Genomic DNA, 24,479 nt, shown 5'->3' on the forward strand with positions numbered 1-24,479 from the left:
TGATAATGATGATTCGGCGACTTTTTTACCAAAACATTCGTAGAGCACTAGTAAAATAAATCTAGACGATCGATTTCTCGAAAATCTATCTTCGATTTTTCGATTTCAAAATCGATTTTTATAGCAGAACCGAATCGACTTTTGAAACGATTTTCTCTCTGACGGAGAATTAACAATGCACATCTCTAAATCTTTCTTGACAAGTGTCAGTCGATCGGATAAAAGTGGCACGCTTGGTTTTCATACAAATGAAGGTACATGTGCATCTATTTAGATATAGGTCTGTGGTTAATAGAAATGAAATCAAAATATTTTTTGTGATTTTTTTTCACAAAATTATCTTTAGCGCAACAGCTTTGCAGAGTATTGCGTCCTTGGAGAATAAGCAGCAAAAATAACACCATATCATGTATTTTTGCATACCACCATATCATGTTTATTTCTTGTATATCTAAATTTAGATCAGTGCTTTATAAATAAGAAAATAGAACTAAGTTCTATTAATTTTACTTTTTCCTAAGAAATCTAAATTGAAAATTACATTGTTACTTGGAAACCCGACCAATAAATCTATTTAAAAAACCACATATTGTGAACTTAAGCGCTTAACCCTTTCAAAGCGTTTGTAGCTGTCGAATATAAAGCTGTCGTCACGTTCCCAAACGTGTTTAATTCAACTGCTCTAGGCCGACATGCTAACTAGGTGCGCTCCTACTGACTACTGTTACTGGAATTAAAACTACACGTCAAATCAAATCAAATTAAAACCCTTTATGAACGTATTCAATTTTCTTATAGAATTATTTTTGACCTGCCAATGCTTTGCCAAGTATTGCGTTCATAGAGAAGTAGCATATATAGCATGATAATCCATGCTTATTTTCAAATTAAAAACTTTAATCAAACGCGCAAGTAGTGCTACAGCTAATAGATAATAGAAAAAGGTATCCTTAATTGCAATTTTCAAAAAAGTCTCTATAGGTTAGTCTTTCGATCTCATACCATAAATAAGTACTCGTATTACTTAATTTTGTCAGGAAAACCAAACTCTAAACTAAAAATGTCAACTTGTGTACTAAATACTTCAACCCTTTCAAAGTGTTTGTAGCTGTCGAATATAAAGCTGTCGTCATGTTCCCGAACGTGTTTAATTCAACTATTCTACGTAAAGGTCCGGCTGACGAGATGTGCTCCTGCATACAACTGTTACTGAAAAAATTAAAATTATGCGTCAATAATACAAATTAAAACAATTGTATTAAAAATATTCTACTTTCTGGGTCTTTTACGGATTATTATTTTACAAGTGTCGCGTCAACGAAAAAGAAGCAGCGAAAGGAACTACATAAAATAATCAATTTTCATACCCTTTTTTTACAAACCATGTTTTTAAACGCGTAGTTAATGGGTAATAGAGCACGGTCTTATTTATTGTAGTTTTTTAAAAAAAATGTATAGGTTAGTCTCTCGACCTCAGTACATATTTCAATATTACTTACATTTTTCAGGAAACGCAAATTCTTAATTATAAAACTTTATCGTATGCACTAAACACCTTACCCCTTTCAAAGCGTTTGTACTCAAGATAATATATAAGAGTCGTCACGTTCCTCAACGTGTTTAATTCAACCGCTCTAGACCGACGTGCGGCTAACGAGGTGTGCTCCTGAGTATTGACACTGCAAGCACTTCGAGGTCTCCCTTTTTAGTTCTATATATTTGTATATAAGTTATACAGTTTTAATTCACTCGGGATTTATAAAAATAAATGCCTTACATTGCGAGATTGTAGGCACTTGATCGATTGTTAGTATCTCTCGTTTTAAATTATATTTTTTTTATTCATACAATAACACCAAGTTTGATCTTTGTTTGTATATTATATTACATATTACAAATGAAAAACAAAACATCGTGATGGTTATTTTTTGTGCCAATAACCGCTAAAGTATCTTCAATATTTTGTAAAAAAAATAAACTCAAAGCCTTAAGGTTTGGTCTAAGAGATACAACCGTTTAACGTAGAACAAATAGACTGAACGTACCGATAAAGTTATAATATTATTTTTCTTACAAAACAAAAAATCACAAAAAACTTACACTAAGCTAAATTGTTTTCAAAGTCAGTTCTCGAACAAGTCACAACTTTAATACAGTTACAATGTTAGTTCCAGATTTTTATTCAATCAGCCGATATTGCGCTCCTGTTATACCGACCGTATTTGATCGTGACGTAGTATCGAAATATTGAACAACGTACATTTTGTAGAAAGACTCAGACTCAGTTGTGCTCAGATATTGCCTGATTCGATTTCACCGTCAGGCACGGCATATTGCCGCTTACTACAGCTATGATCTACCTCACTTTTGATTTTGTATTTCCTTATTTGATAAATGATAAAGATATTTTCACTCTAACTTTGTTTTGATGTATAACACTCCAACAGACGATGCCTCACTTGGTGATCTAAAATGCATTTACTAATGAAATTGTATGTCATATTATCAACGGCAATATTTACCATTATTGCACAAATTACCATTATTGTGACTAAAATAAAAATGCACAGCTAGTTATTTACTTGTGCCATTTTATACAAAGCCTTACATCAAATACATGAAAAATATAGTGTTGAAGTAAAGTTCGTATTAAATTTAAATGAAATCTGTACGTCTTACTAGTAAATACATAATATAATTCCGTTCTAAAACTAGCATTACCTTTTTATTTCGTGCTTGCTGTCTAAGAAATTAAATGTAAGCTATGTTTTAGGAAAATACAGATGTTTGGGACAAGAAATAAATAAGAGACGAAACTCATTTGGCGTGTGAGTTATTCAATCCTTTTTGTAACCCAAAGGAAATGAAATGAGTAAAGCGAGCGAGTATTCCTGAGTACATGCATTTAGTCCCTCTCCAAATGAGCTGTGCGAGAGCTTTCAAGCCCATTTGCGGAACTCACAAATCCTAGACGAATAACGTTGCTCTCATCCGTTTGCTGAGCTGGTCTTATTTTATTTTATAAAGGACTTGCCCTACCATTAGTGGAGTTGGCGATTGAAATGTTGTTCCAAGCGTGAAAAGTTGAACGACGATCGAGAAAATTCTGTCGCTTTAGCCATTAGTAGGGTGAAGTTATACGAAAATGCAATGTCTCTTTTGGAATATATCCAGACTGAACGTGTCTATATACAATTACCGAATACCAGAGAAATCGTCTGTGTGGACTTCTAAATTAAATTTTAAGAAAAAAATGGAATAACAAGTTTACCCATCGTATCGCAATTTCTTACCAAGATAATTTCATGCGTTTATCTAGAACATATAATATTTGTGGAACTTATTCATATCTGTTTAGCTCTTTTTGTGTGATTGAGTAATTTCTTATTCATCCAAACAAAAAAAACATATATTTTCATATTATAAATAATTTAAAATTATTCCAATTAATATTGTTTCGTTATTGTATAGGTAACAATATATACTCCTTTTTATTAATATCCGGTATTTAATATGTTTATTTAAATCTATATATTGAAACAAATGTTGGTGTAATAGAAAGCATTTTCCAGCTTTTCACGGGTCTTTTAAATACAACATATGAAATTGTCGCAGTGGTCGCTTTGTTGACGTTCTAAACCGGATTACTGGCTTCCAAATTTCTACAACTAAATTTTAAATGACATACAAAGTTTTAATGTATTTTGCAAATTTTAGCTGCATTGTAATTTAATTAAGAAGTTACTTATGAAATGAGTTCCTAATTATTTTTACGTTTAATGACCGATAGTTATGATTTGAACTGGCACATAAATTTAAGTGCTTATTGCAACTCATTTTCGATTCATACTCTTGGAATAGGTAGTAAATGATAATTTTGAACCAGAGTCGAACGTACGATGTAACCAAAATATCCGGTTACTATTCTAGTTTCGTACTTCTCTAGCCTGTAGCCAACAGACAGTAATAGGATATCAAGATTATCAATTTGTCCATATAAAGTCGAATTGTGCCGTTATTTACACATATTTCAAGCAAAGTATCTTAGGTACAATATGTATGAAAATACCCATATCAAATTGAATGTTTACGTACGCAACGAAAAGATGTTTCGAAGGGAAACCCTCATCATACTGTCATCTTCCCTACATTTTACTGATAAAAATATTATTTGTTTTTGTTTCAGATGAAACATCGTGTCGAACAGCGCTGTGTACCCGTAAACTAAAACAACTAAGTAACTAAGTCCGCTAACTTAGCCCCTAGGTGCTTACTTTAGAACACCAAATTAAAAATTAATGTGCCTGTAGAAACAAAGTAGGAATAATTAAATTAGAATAATAATAAAGTGTTTCGTTGCTTAGCGTCCGAAAAGCTAATATGAAATAGTTATTTTACAATAAAAGTATATTTGAGCTAAGTAAATATTAAAGTGAATTGTCTGGACAAAAGTAAAATAAAATAAATACCTGAAATTAACAAGTCAGTGACTTAAACGTGACTATTGTAGTTACGAAAACGTTGGTAACCGAACGTAAAAATAGTTCTACATATTTCTAAATACTAAATACGTAAATAATACTAAAAACGTAAACAGTGGCAATAAAGTTCAATAAAAGAAATCACAAGTTATTACGAGTAGTGTCGTTCAAGAAACACAATGTCACCTAAATAAAATCACGTAATAACCAACATCTGTGGCAAGTGTTCCGAAGTGCAAAAAGTGTGTTAAAGTGTAGCAGTGGAAGTGCACAAGCGCCACAATGCTGCCGGTGCCACAGGATCGCATGTCGGGGCGGCGAAGCAGCTCGATTGTGAGCCGCACGCTTCTTGGTCGTCGGGCGTCTGTGTATGTCACCAGCAACCACCAGGACCCTAACAAGGTAAACAAATGTATTAGTAGTAAATATATTAAGTATGGTAGTAAATGCCCAAATGCTGCCTGAGCCATCCAATCAAATAAAATAATTAAAAATATTTTACTAATTAAAGTACAATTGTAAAAACAAGGCGCAAGGGCCCCTGCACTGGATTGGTAGCCCGTGTTACTGGGTGCCCCGCTCATCACCAGGACAAACAATTTTAATTAAATATACACATGTTTTAAGAATTATAACTATTAAATTAAAATCGTGTCCAACTCATATTAGCGTGTGTGTGTGTGTATGAGTGTAACTTGTGTGTGTGTGTGTGTATGTGCGCGCGCTCGCTCGTTTGCGTCTGTGTTTGCAACTCGATTGTAATCCGCATGCTTCTCTGTTGTTATGCTTCGGTATACTTCATTACGACTCTGCAAAGGTAACACAAGGATATTATTATTCTTCATATACCACCATTACATTATAGCAAATATGTGTCTCAATTTAAAAAATATATATATATCTTCGAGATTAGAAAATAAAAACGTGCAATAAAATGTTATTCGACAATTGAAATGGAAACGTTTAATATGGCTTAAAGTTTATGGCCGCGTCAAGTCCATTAAACTAAAACAATGATAGGATACGTGTGTGTGCGATATCAGATTATGTTGCGTTGTTAAATTAACACTTTACTTTAACGATGTTCAAAGCGGCAAAACTTTGTTGGGTTGTTACGATACCATCAATTCAACATTCTCGTCGTAAATGCATAGCTTTTAATACGTACGCCTGGTTACTCTCTTCTATATTATTACAGATATGATTAAAGTGGACTTACTTTCTTGTGTACTTACTTAGAAAAAAAATCGGTTGTCTGTAAAGTCGGTATACTGACGATAGTTGAACGTGACAACGTCATAAGAAAATACTGATGGAATGGTTGCAAGTAGGAGAGAGACAAATTTCGAACGCTGCCGAACGCGGAGGCCGTTTGTGCCTCTTTCTCGCTTGCACTTCATGCCATAAATGGAACGCCTCAGAGCGAGGTAACGCCGCATGAGTCATGTTTTTTGAAGCGTGCAGCCGGCTCCATCGAATTATAAGACGTTGTCACGTGAAAAAAAAAACAAAATTACCCATACAAGTCATCGTATCTCATAGTATTAGGATATGTTAATCAGACTCCTTTTTTACTTGAAATTGGTTGCAGATACAATAACACCCACATAACATCTGTAATGCTTAAATATACGATATTTCTGATATGAAAATGCAACTATGGCACCAATCATCACATAGTTCAATTCATTCACTATAACTATTAACATATTGTGCAAACAGTTCCTATCTTGTTCAAAACAGTCCCTTAGGAGATAACAGCGCCCAAAGAGCTTGAGATTACTATCGTTATTTGTGTAGTCCGTTTGTATAATCGATAGATTAAAATTATTACGAGACCCTCGGGAACCCGACCAGTAACAGCTGTACACTATTTGCGTAATAAATCGATTACCGCAGATGAGAATTGATCATGAGATTTAGGATTCTCGATACGAATGTTCGCAGTGTTGCGCGTTTTATAAACTAAATAACTTTAACCCGCGGCTTTACTCACAATCGAAGGGATAAGTCCCTCGGGCATGGTACATTTTTCGGGATAAAAAGTTCCCTGTGTACTTTTTTAAATCCCTGACAACATATGCAGAAAAATTTAATGACAATCGGTTATGTAGTTAAGGCGTGAACGTGTATCAAATAATCAAACTCACATACATATTTATAACTAGCTGACCCGGCAAACTTTGTACCGCCTCGAAATCTATTTATCAAATATATTTCATATAAAATATAGCCTATGTTACTTGTGGATAATGTAGCTTTCGAATGGTGAAAGAATTTTTAAAATCGGTCCAGTATTTTTTGAGCCTATTCATTACAAACAAACAAACAAACAAAGTTTTCCTCTTTATAATATTAGTATAGATATTAGTTAGGATTCTACAGCATTCCTACGTTATAGCATTATGTGTATAACCGTTGACCTTTACAAGAGGATAAGAACGTCTATAGGAAAGATAGTACTCAAGTACAAAACCTATATGAAACACTGAACTGTGAAACTTTCTTCACTCCTTTTACGCAACATCGATTTCAGAAAGATTCAGCACTCGACATTATTGAAGATAGCTTTTACAAGTATTTTTTATAAATTTAAAATAGTAAGAAAGCTTGCAGTCTTGTTGTAAATTGACAACTGGTAACAACTCCATAAAAAACAAGGATTCTCCCTAAAGCCAATAATAGAGAGCTACTTATGCGGACGCTTCATATACAATGGCGTCCATATCCTTCCACCAAAACACAAGATCTGATTCACCCTAGAAATACGTCTTGTCGAATCATACAAGTTTTCAACCACCTTTTCCAGATAATAATTTCAGTATTCTATAATTTAATACCTAGTTTGATTTAAATAATATATTACCTCTTGAAAGCTCACATGTAAGGTACTTAATTCCACAAAGGTCTCATTGTAAATTGGCAGGTTGGCAAACTGGTCCATTCGTTAAGTAAATTAATACAAGGCTACTGTTATAGCTTACAAACGTGAAACAACCTCGTTTTCCCGTTTCTAATGGATTAGGATTATTGGCGGGTCACGTGATAAATTGGAGATGTCCAACAACAGATGATAAAACGAAAATTCAATTAAATGAAAGCTACTCTTTAGAGGGATGAAGCGCAAAAAATACTAACGCGGTATATATTTGTTCATTTAATCATTAGACAAGTGTGATTCGAATTGGCACACGGCGGGCCCCGTGTCATCAGTTTTTTTTTTTTTATTTCTAGTATTTTTTATCACAACAACTATAAAAGAGCATGCAGTTTGAAAATTTAAAGAATATTTCACGGTTCAATAGATATAACGAAAAGCGCCGCCAAATATCTGTGTTTTGTACGCCGAAATATACACTGTGAAAAAATTGAGTATCTATCTATAACGGTTCAAAAGAAAGAACGGAGGCTTATTTATAAAGTCCCGTAGGGAATATTAATATTATTACGATTCTATCCCTTTTTTGATACGGAACCCTAGAAGTGTTCATTGACATTGCGTAAAATATGAATTGTAATAACGATATATTTACCGATTTTACGAAACAGATAAAGTCAATTGAATTCGTGGTTGCAAGTCAATTAGACTAAGGGCTCCGTGTAATCATTTCGTGCAATTTTAATGACTATCGGGATATCCCATTTTATTGATTCACATTCATTAATGAGATTCATTTTGGATGATGATATGAATATATAAAATATATATTTGGTAAAAACTTAAGTTTTAAATGTCACCATAACAATATATAGATTGAAAATAGCACAGTTAAATGTTTTCCGAATTTAACCACGTCATGCTAATAATTAGATTAACCCAACCAGTGAATCCTTGATCACTGCATTGTCAAGTGCTGTCTTCGTGTTTGAAATGTATAAAGGAATGAAGGAAGGTATACTTATCCGAGACGTTCCAACTTAGTCCTCAGGGATACCAACGCATCTATGGCCGATTTCAAGTAAGACTCTTATGTCGTATCTTATCTAGGGTTAACTGCAGATGCCCATCGGCGGCAGTTGGCATTCACCGTCTGGTGTATAGCATGCTCATTTCTGATCCTATATTTCAAAGCACATCTCATACACAAAACAGTATTTACATAATTAGGTAAATTGTACATTAATTTTTTTTTTTTTTTTTTTGGATTGTCCTTACAACCCACTAATTGTGCAATTATTACCGTAAGCACTTGCTGATACGTTACAAATGTAATACCGTCGTATATGTATCTATTTTTAATGAATTTCCATGATCGGCGTTCCACGCTATTTGAGATTCAATAATGAGATCCGTGTGCTCGGTCATGTGAACCAGCCACAATCAAACCTTGTTATATATTATGTAGGAACGCAATGTCGGTTAATGTTATAATTGATTTATCGATGATAACATCGTTACATTACTTTATGAGCTAAATAATTTAACAAATTGAGTGCTTGTTACGTATATAAAGGTGTAAATTATGGTGTAAGTTGTTTACTACATTTAAGGGCGCGGTAAGGTGGTAATGCTCATGGGTAGAAGTGACAGTAACCATCTGTAAAGGTGGACTTTTGGAAACAATAAGGAATTTAATGTTGTGTGCATGTTTTATGCATAGATAACTGTTTTATTTATTTATTTACTCTTTATTGACCATGTTAAAAACAGTGTGGTGCAAAAGGCGGACTTAATGCTAAATAGCATTATCTCCCAGTCAACCTTAGGGATGTGCAGAAAAATTGAAGGCGGTACAACTATAAAAAAAATAACCATAAAAAAATAATAATAAATAGGAAATAAAATAAAATGAAAAAAAGGAGAAAGGAGAACATGAAAAAAGAAATAATGTGAGAAAGAAAGAGAGAAAAAAATAAATAAGATATAAATATATGAGAAGTAAATATATTTTAAAATAAATTACTACGTGAAAAAAACAATTGACAGTTTTTTGCGAACATAATTCTCACAAGGATTTAGAAGAAAGAAAGACATGGAACTACCATCCGTAGACATTTGACATGTTTGTTGTCCATATCACTATTCTGCGTAAAATATAGTTTTTCAATAACTATAAAAGCATTATATCCCACACTTTATTTATGAGTTACTGCGTTATGTTTGTTCTAGTCTCGTCATTTCTTAAAATAAAGAGCGTGAGTAGTAAATTCTTGAGTTATCCCTTGATTATCCCGCAATGCCATGTGTTACGCGTTGGTATATTTTGGCAATACAATAATAATAAGAGCGGCTACCATATGTTTCGTGTTAAATTTACGATCCGTTTACATAAATCATTGCTAAAGTGTAAACGACCGACTTCTGACGATCAGCGAAATCGTAAACTAATTTTCGCGTTAAAACGTCTTTAGAACAAACGATTCCTTTCATGTAAAGAAAATGTTGCGTTCTTTCTGTGAAAAATACCGGGTTTTCGCGAAAAATAAGCTGTCTATAGTAATGTATGGTTACTTGTTTAAAAAATGTGGGCTATTTAAGTTTTCTTAGAAAAAAATGCGCATTATTATAATTGCTAACATGTTCTCGGTAACTTTGCGTGATTCAGTCATGTAGTTTATCGTTAAACCTTGTATCGTATACACTTGTATTCGCTTATTCTATTTTTATAATAAAGAGTGTCAAAGTCATTCCCGTCCAACGTTCTACACAAAGATGAATTCGGGCACTTCATGCATTTCAATCATGGAGATCGAGATCGAATCCGAGGCGCATGTGTGATTTTTTAACCATGCTCGTATTAGAAATTAGACATCACTCGCTTTTACGGCAAAGGAATACATAACGAAAAATCTACATGCTTAAGACCTCTGCACAAAGTTCTCAAAAGAGTGTGAATGTGCTAGTAAGCGTGCTGAACTAAGGTCTAAAAATCTGAACCCTGTTACAGAACAGTAAAGAGTTTATGATGTAGAATGATCTGGCAAACGTATATCTTTTTCAATTTACAACTTATCAGCCGTCCAGCCCACTTCGTTAATTATATTTTTGTGGTGAAATTATGTTGTGAGAAATGTAGAGAACAACACTTTTGCTAATAATTATATTCGTCCATACCGAAGCGTTTAGTCAGCGCACGCCGGTAAAGCATCACATCTTTCCCAATTTCCGCAGACTTGATACATATATGTAATTATTTGTCTCTGAAATTTTAGCCAATAGCACTCCTGAATAGTGTAGCTTTCTGATTGTGAAAGAAATTTCACGATCGGTTCAGTGTTTCCGAAGATTATCCCTTACAAACAAACAATCACAGTAACAAACTTTACCACTTTATTATATTAGTATAGATTAGTAAGTATCTTCCAAACTGTAATACGCTTAAATCAAAGCGGCCAGCTGTAGGTAGCGTAAATTTAATGTAACTGCTACGGAACAAGTTTACAAACTCTAACTGAAACAATGCCTATGTCAACCTTCATAAACTAGTTGCTACCGAGAGGTGATATATATTATTTAGTTGCACAAACTCGGTCCAAAGTTGGCTAACTATTTTAACACATTTACTTACTTGACCGTTAAAAGATCTATCTTGATTTAGAACTAGATCAATGTCGATGTATGGAAGGCTTTTAGCGCAGACAAAGCACGAATCCAGTCATTATGTGACATTTGATGGATTGTTATTGAGTCAAACCCTATTTTTCGGAAGCAATATTCAATAGAGTTTTTTGTTTATTTACTCTTTCGTATAAAACCTATATAAAGGACAAACTTAATGACATTTTTCGCCAGTAAAAAAATATATAAAAATCGATAATTAAATAAATTATGGTAAAAATAATATTTTTTGTTTACAAATATGCAGTGAAACAGAGTCATGCAACAAATTCCAGGACAAAAAAATCTCACGCCCAACAGTGGATTTTATTAAGAGTTGTCAGTACGCTTACCAGGAGCTTTTACGTTTCGACAAATATGACTGTTTTGGTATTTGTTTACGTATTTGCCCATTCAAATTCCAGTCAGAGACCCTAGCGGATTGTGTCAGAACTTGGAAATAGTATGGGCCAATACGTAAAAAAATACCATAACAGTCATATTTGTCGACACGTAAAAACTCATGGTAAGGGTACAGATTCATTCTGAAATTGATTTTTTTCGAAGTGTCTTCGCTAGATTGAAAATACCAACAATTACTCTATAACTACACTCATGCAACAATAAAATATGCTTTAGATGCTTTTGAACATTTTATACCCAATTTGAATAATTGTGGTACATTTAAAATTTGGATCAAATCAACGATGAACGCGTCAAATATAGCGCTGAATAATTTATGATAACCAATTTATATAATTTTAGTTATGGTAATAACCATACAGAAAACTGATTTAAATAATAGTATTTAATAGTACAATTTAAAATAATTCAAAACTTTAAAATAAAATACCTACCACCACTTATTTTAATATAAGTGTTACTGACAAAGAAAAGAAAAATCTTCAAATTAATTAAAAGAGACGGTGAAAGACTTCCTTTCTTTTCTTGAAATCAGTGAATTTAATATAAAGGAGAATTTCTAGAAACGCTTTCTAACCGTATCCGATTGACCAAATATTTTTGTACGGTTAGGTTCATATTGTTTAAGTGTTCGGCGCGGACACTTCCATTTTACTGTTAAACTTGAAAGTAATTTTATGTATGAGTGCAAGTTAATGTTATCATGAAATGAGGAGACGTTTATATGAAATTTAATATAGTAAAGTCGTGTTTTGTCTCATCACTACTAGTCATATTTTTTTTCATATAGCAGCAGTTACACTACTGCGTCCTTGTGGTTAAGCACTTCCTTGAGGTCGAGAATTCAAAAGTTGCAAGTGTAATCAACTTTTTTAAAACTCTCGTGCAAATATCTAGTTTAATCATGTGTGATTGTATACCTCTGGTTTCCTATCAACTTGTGCATTTATATAGAAACGTTAACATCCAGCCACGTTATATAATTGGTATGTTAAATCTAAATATATATAACTCAAGGGTGACTGAGTGACATAGTGATCTAACAACGCACAGCCCAAACATTGGCATGCAGGTAGATGTTATGACGTCGGCATCCGCTAGGAAAGGATTTTGATCAATTCTACCCCCAAGGGGATGAAAATATTACTTCGTAACGCGAGCGAAGCCGCGGGCAAAAGCTCGTACAATATAAATAGCTGATCTATTGTATTGAAATTCAGTGGAAGGTGTAGAATTTTCCATTAGTGTAGCTAACGAAGGTTCATTGTATGTCTATTTGCTACTTTCATCACATAAAAATAGTTTTCCAAGACATAAGACATCTCTCCTTTTGTTTGTTAAGAAGTATAATAGCTCTTTATGTTGACTAAATATAGAGTTACTCTACACGTCACAATATATAATACAATCATGAAAGGCATTACTTGACTCTTTCCCTATTCATACGAAGAACAATGGCTTATGGCAGGATAATGTAAAATACAAAATATGGTGTGGGTCGCAAGCAAACAAAGGTACATAATAATATGTGTTCTATTGTCACGCCGAAAATTTAATCGGCATTTTAATTATATGAAAATATGGTACATGAATAAATACTGGTAAGAAAATTTATAAATTATCACATAAGTTTATAAGGCAAATCAATATAGAAAGTATTGTTAGGTTAAGCAAAATCAATATTGAAAGTATTGTTAGGTTGTCAAAGATGGTATTGAAATTGAAATTCAAATACACACTGCAAATAGATTTGAAAATTTTCAAAATTTATGGAACCTATGGAATTTCAGATAGATAGTAATTCATTGCTCGAAACATGTATATAGGCTCTTTGTAGGAAGATAAATTACACTAAGCTTAAATCTAAATATTGGTAATAGCTGATGATAGTTTTTAAATGACACTTCTCTCTGTCTCCTGGTTTTTATTTTAATCCTTCAAACGTTTTTTTCTACGATATCCACGGCAAAACCTTGTGTTACTAGTGCAGATCATCAACACACAACAAACAACGATCCCGACAATCTACGATAGATAGACGATGTCGACGAATTATTTAACTAAATTAACCCCTTCCGATCACCTCCTAAGAGATTTCAAAGCAAACAGAGCTCGTGCATGCACTCCCATTCCACCGTTCCTGTCTGTAATTACACGAACTCCTTTGCCTTCCGAACCGGAAAATGTCATGGCGCACTGCTCCTAAGAGGGTACATCCGAAATACTCAAGAGTTTACAAAGATAGCAGCGAAGTGCACACTGTTATTAGTCTCATACTTAAATAATAAACGAAGATAATATACGTCTACAAGTATATGTAATGATCATTGAAGCAACAAGAAAGAAAAGGCACCAAAAGTAATATCTTAGGATCAAGGAATCGAAAACAGACGGAGTTTTGTGAAGGAAAAGGTATAAAAATAAGATAATCATAGGCGACAGAAACTACATATTCAATATCAGACAGATGGCCTGTTACTACGTCTACTTTATTTCATTAAATAAAAAATAATAAAGTCCCGCTTACTGTATCTGAAGTCGATATTTACACCTGATATTTCTCCCTTTGGCCGTTAAAAAGGTATTTCCTCAAGTGAATAATGTACTCAAATTTCTACAGAGTCAGTAATATTAAAGCAAGCAAAACCTACTGCTACATTATTTTTCTGGTCTTCCTTATTCAAGTTTTTAAGCTGAAATCTATATAAATATAAGTATATATGTATATAAATGTATATAAGGCACTATAACTGTAGAAATAGTATTTTGAGCAGTTGTAGTTTTCAGGGCTCCATTTTCTATCTTTAACTATTTTTCCCAGGGAAACATGTTCACAATTCGTGTATATTTAATTATATTAAATATAGTTTGTATGTAGATTACTATAATGTAAATGTGTAACACCGCTTTATTTTACATTAACGTAAGTTACGAGCCTCACTTCGCGACGTTAATTGCCCTAAATTCGCTCATTTGGCGTGAACCTTAGTTGTTCCTACGTCTGTAATTATACTCGTAACTAGGAATATCCTTTAGTCTGTCTGTTATAAAATAATAATTGCAAAAAAAATACTACCGAACGAAATAAAAAATAAAGTTTAAAGACACATAGAGCAAAAGCTCAACTGCATAATTTTTTAGTTAATACTCTTAGATAGCTTCGGCCTTCGATGGATAGACACAAAAATTAGTTGAATAATTTTCGAGAAACCAATTCCAGTTTTGACTTAAAAATTTTATGCATTAGTTATTATAGGTGAACAAATACGAACTGGAAGGCCCAACAAAGTCTGAAATTGATTAACAATATACCAATACGTCATAACTGTCACCTGTGCTAAGTCAAAGCTTATTACGAGGCCACCTGCTTTAAAGAAACAGCCTATAAGAAAATATTCTGAGAAAGAAAATAAGAAAGTAAATAATATAATATTGGAGTTAGGGTAATGGAAATAAGCTGGACTATGACGCGGGTGGCGGATCAGTACGAGGGTACGGGATTTTTGCGAGCTCCATTGTCTATTAACTCGCTACATTTCTCGAGGTGAATTGTAACTACAGGTACATTTTAGGGTACCGTATTTCAAAAATATTTTAATGGATTAATTAAAGTCTCGTATCAGCCTTTTGCCTACCAGCCTGGAGTCTGAGTAACAGGCAAAATGATAAGTCGGTATTGATCATAATTATCAGGAGAGGCAGTGCATCTCTGATCGACTTCACAGAGAATCCCTCTTCTATACGAAATTAATTGTGGATGTTCTAGGACGACTGATCACTTAACATCAGAAATGCATGCTCATCATCATCATCACCATCATGAACAACCCACTACTGTCTCACTCCTGGGCACGGGTCTCCTCTCATAATGAGAAGGATTAGGCCATAGTCCACCGCGCTGGCCAAGTGCGTATTGGTAGACTTCACATACCTTTAAGAATTTTTTTTTTATAAATCTCTCAGGTATGCAGGTTTCCTCACGATGTTTTCCTTCACCGTTTAGCAAGTGATAATTAATTTCTAATACGCACATAGCTTTGAAAAATCAGAGGTGCGTGCCTGGGATTTGAACCTCGAACCCCTCGATCGAGAGGCCGAGTTTCTTAACCACTAGGCCATCACTGCTTTCAAAATAAAAAATGCATGCTCATTTGCTATTTAATTCACATTAAAAGATGAAATGAACTTTCATTGTATTCCGCTGCAATCCTTCTTACATACCACGGCACGATCTCTCCACAAATTCACATCCCCTTCCCCACCTGCTATTCTACTTCGTATACAAACAAATTTAGTATTTCCAACAGATTATATTTATCTCGTCGGTGTCGCCCAGATTTCGTGTCGTGAATGAAAGCGGTGAGTAGTGCCACCGTTACATAATTCAGGGCGTCCCCGGGGTGGTTTCACGTTGCTGCCTACATTATTAAACTTTGCCGTGTACCTCACACTTGTTTAACCGTTCATGTTCTGGACTCTTTAAGGACTGAAATATTGCGGCGACTCGAAGAGTATTCAATGTTTCTATGTCTTAGTTTATTATTTTAGAATATTATAGGTAACAATTTTCAGCTAAAGTATCTATATACTTAAAATTAGTAACTTCTGTTCTTAGTCAGCAAATAAGTAATATGGTACTTCGTCCTCAACCCTTTGCTTTCCCACTGCTGGGCACAGGTTTCCTCTCAGAATGAAAAGGATTAGGCCATAGAGCACCGCGCGCCAAGTGCTTATTGGTAGACCTCAAACATCTTTGAGAATTAAGGAGAACTAGTTTTTGCCCGCGACTTCGCCCGCGTTTATAAGAAAATAATATAACATACATAAAACTGAAAATTCGTACCTTCAACTTTGCTAAAGATTATCACTTGATCAAGTGCATAGTTTACGATTCAATCCTTACTAATATCGATTAAAGTAATCGATGTTTTGGGTTCAAACAATCGACTCTCCGATTAATCGATCTTAGATCGCCATCCCTAGTTCCCGTGGGATTTCCGGGATAAAAACTATCCTATGTCCTTTCTCGGGTCTCAGACTATCTTTGTACAAAATTTCATTAAAATCGTGAAGAAGAGACAACCAGACAGACAGACAGACAGACAGAGTTACTTTCGGATTTATAGTATTAGTAAGGAAGTAAGGATAAGGATAAATACGAGCTATGTTAGTAATATGGAGTCTGTTAAATACCTAAGCAATGTAATTGCATTATTATTCAAATTAATTACTGTTCCATTACTAGTCTAGATTACTGTCCGTGTCTCATTAGTATTCGTGAATTAATCCGCTGAAGTCTCTTAGTGTCCTGCGTGTGTGTTATGTCATAGATGACACGAAAACTATATGTAGGCAATAATAGGGTACGAGTGATAAGAAAGAGGACCTTCGTCGTCAACCCATTGCCATCTTACTGCTGGGCATGGTTCACTTCTCATTAAGAGCAGTTTAGGGCTCACCAAGTGTAAATGGTTAGACTTCTCACACTTTGAAGTTGTTTGAGTTTTTTTAAAGAACTCTCAGTTACGGCAAATTACTTTATAATACGCACATAACTGTAAAAATCACAGGTTGAAACCTAGGACCCACCGATTAAAAAGCGTTGTTTAGAAAGAGACGCTAAACTGTAATAATAATTGTTAATTGTATCAGGCGTTACATTGCGGAAATCCATGTTATTCGTAATCGTTAAGACTTAAGGATTAACCGTCGTGGAGTCAACTTACCCTGATGATGCTCCGTTTTGGAACGAAACACGTGTTGGTGGTGGTATATACGGTGGTGAATATTTTTAATTTCTTGCATCATGGGGGAGGGTGGTACATACTGCATGGTTTAAAATATATACCATCATACATATTTGTAGCGAATTGTTGCGAAGTAGTTTTAATCTTAACTTAATGTAATAATAATTATTAAATACTATTACGATCTAAAATATCATCATCGTATTCCAAGCGTTGATCTTTATTCTATTCTCTCAGCTAAGTAAATATTACGTTAGGCAATTTGTAACTCATTGTAGTGATAGCTGGATGGCAAATGTGCGTGTAAAATATGCAAATAGGCGTTTAAAGGCATTCCCTTTGCAAATCGTCTACTAGCGAGCCTACAGAGATCGGAACGTAGGGAATTGTTCTAGCAAATTATATTGCCGCTTTCCGTGCGAGATATCCAAAAGCGTGTCTTGAATTTAAACCTAGATCTTTTAGTATTGAAGATAAAATTCATACGTCTGAATATCCACCGCTGAAAAGATGTAAGAAAAAATATTTATAATGTACTTAATATATAATTGAATTCACATTTTCTAATTTTAAAATATTGTATCAGAGTTCAGTGTGGTAATTTGTCTGAGGAATAAAGTTATATCGAATTAGTCTAAGATAGGCACTTAATAACGGAAAACGTGTGTTTAAAATATGCAAATAGGCGTTTAAAGACAGCGTTTTCAATTTCTAGCAGCAAATGCTCTAGAGTTCGGAATGTACCGAATTGTTCTAACAAATTAAACTGCCGAAATCCGCAATTCGTGCGAGTTGTCACGCCCAGCTCAGCGAAGCCGACTGATTCAACTTCACAGACGCTCTCCGTCAATACTGGAATTTCGTCGCCGAGAATTTGTATTATTAAATATTTTAACATACATGTTTTTTAACAAACAAAAAAATACAGTCTAATTAAGAAACGAATTTTGAATAAAGGTGTGATATAGGAAATTAAAAAAATCTGCAGTCGAAAGCGTCCAAGTCGAAAACCAGTAAATCTATGAATGACAGATCATTTCAATGGAATCTGGTTGATATTAAATAAAATATACAGACTAGAATGACTAGAAAAAATGTATGCATGATATTAACATCGATCTAGACCAAACTGATTTCTGGACCATCTTGGTCGGTAAAAGTTTCTGAGTCCCAGCAACGTTTACTAAGGGATGATTGATCGTTGTAATATCTTATGAATGGCAAGTGCCGCTTAATTATATTAGATTTCGCACCCCAGAGAGACAACATAGTAAGAGTAATTATATTCAATGCTATTAATAGATTATTAACAACATTATATGTTACTAAATTTAGTCTTGCGTTCACGCGTGATCCTGCGCGTCAGCGACATTAATCGTCACGATTTTGAGCTTCTAATGATAAATCTTTATATATATATTTCTTATGTGCGTGTGTATGTCACTGAACTTCTCTTAAACGACTGAACTGATTTTGATGAAATTTTTTGTGTGTGTTCAAGGGGACTTGAGAATGGTTTAGATTCCCAATTTAGTCCGTGGGAAAAGGTCTTTTAATTAATTTTTAATTCGTAAGTAGTTATAGAATCGGAAACTATGCATTTGATCAAGTGATGATCTTTAGCAAAGTTGTTATCCAAGAGCCCACGAGGGTTTGGGAGTTGGTTAGACCAATTTTCAACAGATGGCACCACTGTCATTCCAATGCAGGTACAAATTTCCCGTTTTATGTATGTTATTTAATTATAATTAGATGCCAACATTTAAAGCCAGAAGTAAATCAGTACGCAGTACCTATATAACGAAATGGCATATGACTAAATATAAGCTCGCTGACACGGTTAAGCGCGGTCCTCCGCGTCAGCGACATTACCAGGGAATGATGGATCGTTGCGATCACTTCGGAGCGCGACGCAACTGCTAAATATTCACACACACCAATCTGTATTTTGCACATTATAATATACAATATTATAATTATATGCCAACATTTATAGCCAAAAGTAAATCAGTGCGCAGTATATAAAGAAATGGCATATGACTAAACATAAGCTCGCTGACACGGTTAAGCGCGGTCCTCCGCATCAGCGACATTACCAGGGAATGATGGATCGTTGCGATCACTTCGGAGCGCGACGCAACTGCTAAATATTCACACACACCAATCTGTATTTTGCACATTATACTATACAATATTATAATTATATGCCAACATTTATAGCCAGAAGTAAATCAGTGCGCAGTATATAAAGAAATGGCATATGACTAAACATAAGCTCGCTGACACGGTTAAGCGCGGTCCTCCGCGTCAGCGACATTACCAGGGAATGATGGATCGTTGCGATCACTTCGGAGTGCGACGCAACTGCTAAATATTCACACACACCAATCTGTATTTTGCACATTATACGATACATAGTATACTAAGATGCCAACGTTTATAACCAGAAGGAAATCAGTACACAGTATATAAAGAAACGGCATATCGTTACATAAGCTCCCTAAGACAGTTAAGCGTGGTCCTCCCCGTCAGCGACATTTACCGGGGATGATAGACCAACTGCTAAATAGTCACACACAATACTACACTCCAGGACTCAGAAGTGCTATTCTGTAAGGCAATAATCTCGAAAGCTGAGTTCACGGTAATCATCATAGTAAATTACTTAACTATGGTAGAATGCCACATTCGAATTCTTTAAAAATCAGCAGTGAAGTTTGCGTCACACACTGTAGAGATTAGGTAAACTATTTTGTCAATGTAATTCTGACATCAACACGTAAATTTATGTGTACAGTTGTTAAGGAATTAACAGCTCGAACGTTGACTTCTACTGCTTTTGAAAAAGGAATTCCGTTGTCTTAATTTCAGTATTTCAGATTCAAGGCAGGTACGTATCCAGATTTGTATTCTTGTTAGCAATTTTTTTACAAAAGTCAAATAGATCATGGGGATAAAAAATATCGTACGTCGACAGAACAAGTCAAAGTGACCTGTAGGACTACCATGAGTTTACAAAAGTATTACTCGCTAGCGACTGCGTAAAATAAATGTATGAAAAATTGTACAGCGCCTCTGGTGGTTACTCGTAGGACTAAAATCCGTAGTGACGTAACTCGATACGTAAAAAACCTATCGAAATCAAATCGCTAGCGAATGTCATTATGATCTATTGCCATACAAATTCGGTCCCATGAGTCATTAATTTGACAGACGTTGTCAAGAAATACCGTAACGATAGTAGTTATGTTATTCACTAGCAAAATGACAATAGTTTTCTATTTACCATTTCTATAGTGGCGTTTCTATGCCAACTCATGGTAATGCTACTGATCCTTCATTATTGACACACCGAAAATTTGCTACTTAATTTCCAATGATTTGTCGGGTCGGCTACCGACGTTCCCGCCCTAATAAAGTCTACAAAGGTTTTATTGGGGCCCGCTAGCTGTTACGAACTCGTCTTCATTATCTTAATTTAATTTGAAGCGTACTTATTATGTGTCGAGAAAAACTCATTACATTCGCCTCTTTCAAATACAGCTGAAAATAAAATATTTATTACTAATATTGTAAGGAGCAGCCCAATTTTGTCTCGTTTTTATTAAAGTTAATATCTGTCTTATAAAAAACTTATGTATCTACATAAATATGGTACGTAATTGAAACTGTAAGCTCACTATTGTTTCAGCATAGATATAAAGATAAGCAACACACGAGTTGCAATTTTCGGATTCCAGTTATTGCTTTTTTTTAAAGAAACATACGTAATACATATTAAACGCATATAATATAATACATGGTGTATTAAAACGTTTATCAATTTCATAGATATACTAGGATTTTTGATATGCAGGTGCAAATTAAACTCAGCGTAGCCAGGAATCGAACTTGGGACACATCGGTAGATCGGTGTGGTGTATATCATAGGGTATATGACATAATAATTGAGAGAGTTACCGTTTATAAAATTTTAGCTTCATTTTATTTGAAATAAAGCGTCCATAATGGGTATCATATTTTTAATTATTGAGTAAGTAGTCAAATACAAATCTACATTAGTTAGCTCCTCATATTTAAACGTCTTAGGTATATAGTTCGCTTTAGATCTGAGTATCGAGAACTCATAAGTTCGAATGGTTTCATTCCAGCGCGTATTTAGTTCGAGTAACTATTATAAATGGCAGATGGCACAGTTTGTTTGGACAACTCCGTAGATTTTACGCGCCTCTCCGTTTTCTAACTTTAATGGATCTCTTTGAAAAATAAATCATTTTCGAACCTCTACATTTAGTTCATTCGTTATTTCAATGGATATTCTAGAGAGGAGTTCGTAACACTCTTACTTGATGTTATAATTTAAAGTTATAAGGGCAAAAATAATATTTGTTGGTGTTTTGGAATGTAAATTCATATTATTTGTATTATTTATCATAAGTCGTTTTATCGATATTATAATGAATATTCTTTAGAGTAAGAGAAATTTGCAATATTTTGCGTGCTGAAAATATTGTAAATCAATCAAAACAAAATGTGGTCAAAAAATAGTATTCTGATGTGAAATTGCATATGCATGACAAACGATACTATGCAGAGTAAATCAATTATTTTGCATATTTTATAAAGAGTGTTTCGCGGCGATAAGATATATTTTTGTCACGAACTAAGTTAAATACATTAAATACTTAGTACATGTGCACTGATTAAAATATATGATTGAAACATGCACAATAGCAGGTTTTTAGTACATGTTAATAGAACCTACTGTTTGATTAGTAGATAAATTAGTTAAATTTTCGTTATTTCTAATTATTTCACGGTAAATTCGGACTAAGTTCAAACACAGTAAAGTCCGTTCAACCACTGGTGAAAATCTTCGACTTGCTAAGAACGCTGTAAACTACCATACCACACCTTCAGGGAAGTATAGTCGACGATCGACTTTCGACTACACAGCATCGCTTAACACTACTTGTATTAGGCAGATATTGGTGTGACAGAGGTGCCTCGGAAGTCAAACCACAAAGAGTTATATCACTTTCAAACATTACCTGCACTCACTACAAATTACCAACTTCCATCACATTGTTCGTAGAATTGTTCTAAGTGGGTCGAAACTGGCCGATTGGGATTGAATATTCCCACGAAACATGCATAGGTACCTCACCGACACAACATTGCTTGCACTAGCATCATGTCAATTCGAACAAGCCGCAGTAGGTATCATGTCGAGAACAATGAGCTGTCTGCTCCACATCGATAGCTCCAGTGTTCGCCTACCAGGTCATCCGGCATATTTGTTCTGATGTTCATTGAAAGTTATATCTCTAAGATATTTTATGACTTGGTGGGTATAGACTTCTATTATTTACGTATAAATATAAAAAAAGTTTGGCAGTGGTGCCTCGGGACTCAAACCACAAAGAGTTCTATCACCTCCAAACACTACTGCACACACCACAAATTACCAACTACCATCACATTGTTCGTAGAATTGTTCTAAGTGGGTCGAAATTGGCCGGTTGGGATTGAATATTCCCACGAAACATGCATAGGTACCTCACCGACACAACATTGCTTGCACGAGCATCATGTCAATTCGAACAAGCCGCAGTAGGTATCATGTCGAGTACAATGAGCTGTCTGCTCCACATCGATAGCTCCAGTGTTCACCTACCAGGTCATCCGGCATATTTGTTCTGAATTTCATTGAAAGTTATATCTCTAAGATATTTTATGACTTGGTGGGTATAAACTTGTATTATTTTGGTATAAATCTAAAAAAAAGGTTTGGCGGTTGTATATCAAGACTCAAACCACAAAGAGTTTTATTACCTCCAAACACTACTGCACACACCACAAATTACCAACTTCCATCACATTGTTCGTAGAATTGTTCTAAGTGGGTCGAAATTGGCCGGTTGGGATTGAATATTCCCACGAAACATGCATAGGTACCTCACCGACACAACATTGCTTGCACGAGCATCATGTCAATTCGAACAAGCCGCAGTAGGTATCATGTCGAGAACAATGAGCTGTCTGCTCCACATCGATAGCTCCAGTGTTCGCCTACCAGGTCATCCGGCGTATTTGTTCTGAGTTCATTGAAAGTTATATCTCTAAGATATTTTATGACCTGGTATGTAAAGACTCCTCTTATTAGCGTACCTTCCCCTTACTTACCTTTGGGACCAAATTGTAATAATAAAAATAGGTTAACAAGTTACAGGGAACTGACGTCAACGAAGTCGCAAATATTAGCGAAGTTACATTACCATATTGTTTGGAGTGCATATAGTATTTGCACAACCTAGAAACTAGAACACAACTTATTTTACCGCAAATATACGAGTATATAACAATAGATGTACGATCAGAGAAATAACTTGTATCGATTATGCTATCTCAAGTCTTATTATATATCTATTTATTATATGTGAAGACCTAAATTTGCAATTTAATTTTAAATGAACTTCCTTCCTAAAGATTGAACTGAAATTTTAAAAACACGTTTGGTTTGGCTGTCAATGATTAGTTAGATAGAGATCATTCTAAGTCCAATACGGTGGATTAACCTTTACAAACCCTCTAAATATGAGTATTTAATAAAAGGTTTTTAAGGGAAGAAAACGTGAAACAATAAGGGCGTGACTAAAAGACTTGTCTGACTTTTTAAATATAAATGTCTTAATATATAATATTATACTTATTTATTGTTTTGTTAGCAACCTCGTCAGGAAATTATTTAAAACCCAACTTTTTATAAGCCGAGAACCTTATCATTCCTAACAGTTTAATATGAATATATGCGTTATACTTATCAATATATTATTGTCATTTTTACTATACAAATTGATCATAATACTGGATCGTTGGTATTATCGGGGTTTCCATTAATACCCAATAGCATTATCGGTTCATGAATAATAGTGTTTTGCGCAAGTTCATTTGAGATAATCGACTGATAATAATCTGATATACGTCAACGGTATCCGGCCTTATGACTATTACTATTGTTATCTTCTATATCCTATGACCACAGATTAGTAAAGATACTTCGCCGCCTTAAAATTGAATGAAGCCACAAACGGCTTATCTTAGTAAGTTATTTTTTTGAATCCTTGACAAATAAAAACATTTTTAGACAAAATTTACGAATAAATAACTAATTTACGTAATAATTACGTAATTTACGTAATAAATAAATAATTATTTCAAATATTTTAGGAAAATTTTAGCACGGAGTCGTGGCAAAACTTTTTTACGCAACTATTTCAATTGTCAAAA

At 34.3% G+C, this 24,479-nt stretch overlaps 1 protein-coding gene across 1 annotated transcript in view; it reads left to right on the forward strand.

Moving 5' to 3' along the window:
- Positions 1 to 24,479, forward strand: part of dcma (decima) — a 133,220-nt gene that overhangs the window by 32,376 nt on the left and 76,365 nt on the right. The window contains exon 2 of the mRNA XM_073088612.1: positions 4,187 to 4,883. Coding sequence (XP_072944713.1) covers positions 4,764 to 4,883 — 120 coding nt within the window. The 5' untranslated portion in view covers positions 4,187 to 4,763. The remainder of the gene's footprint in view (positions 1 to 4,186; positions 4,884 to 24,479) is intronic.

Source organism: Epargyreus clarus, unplaced genomic scaffold, assembly GCF_041222505.1.
Source record: "Epargyreus clarus isolate Ecla_fem2 unplaced genomic scaffold, WU_Ecla_fem_2.2 ptg000003l, whole genome shotgun sequence".
Taxonomy (NCBI): Eukaryota; Metazoa; Arthropoda; class Insecta; order Lepidoptera; family Hesperiidae; genus Epargyreus; species Epargyreus clarus.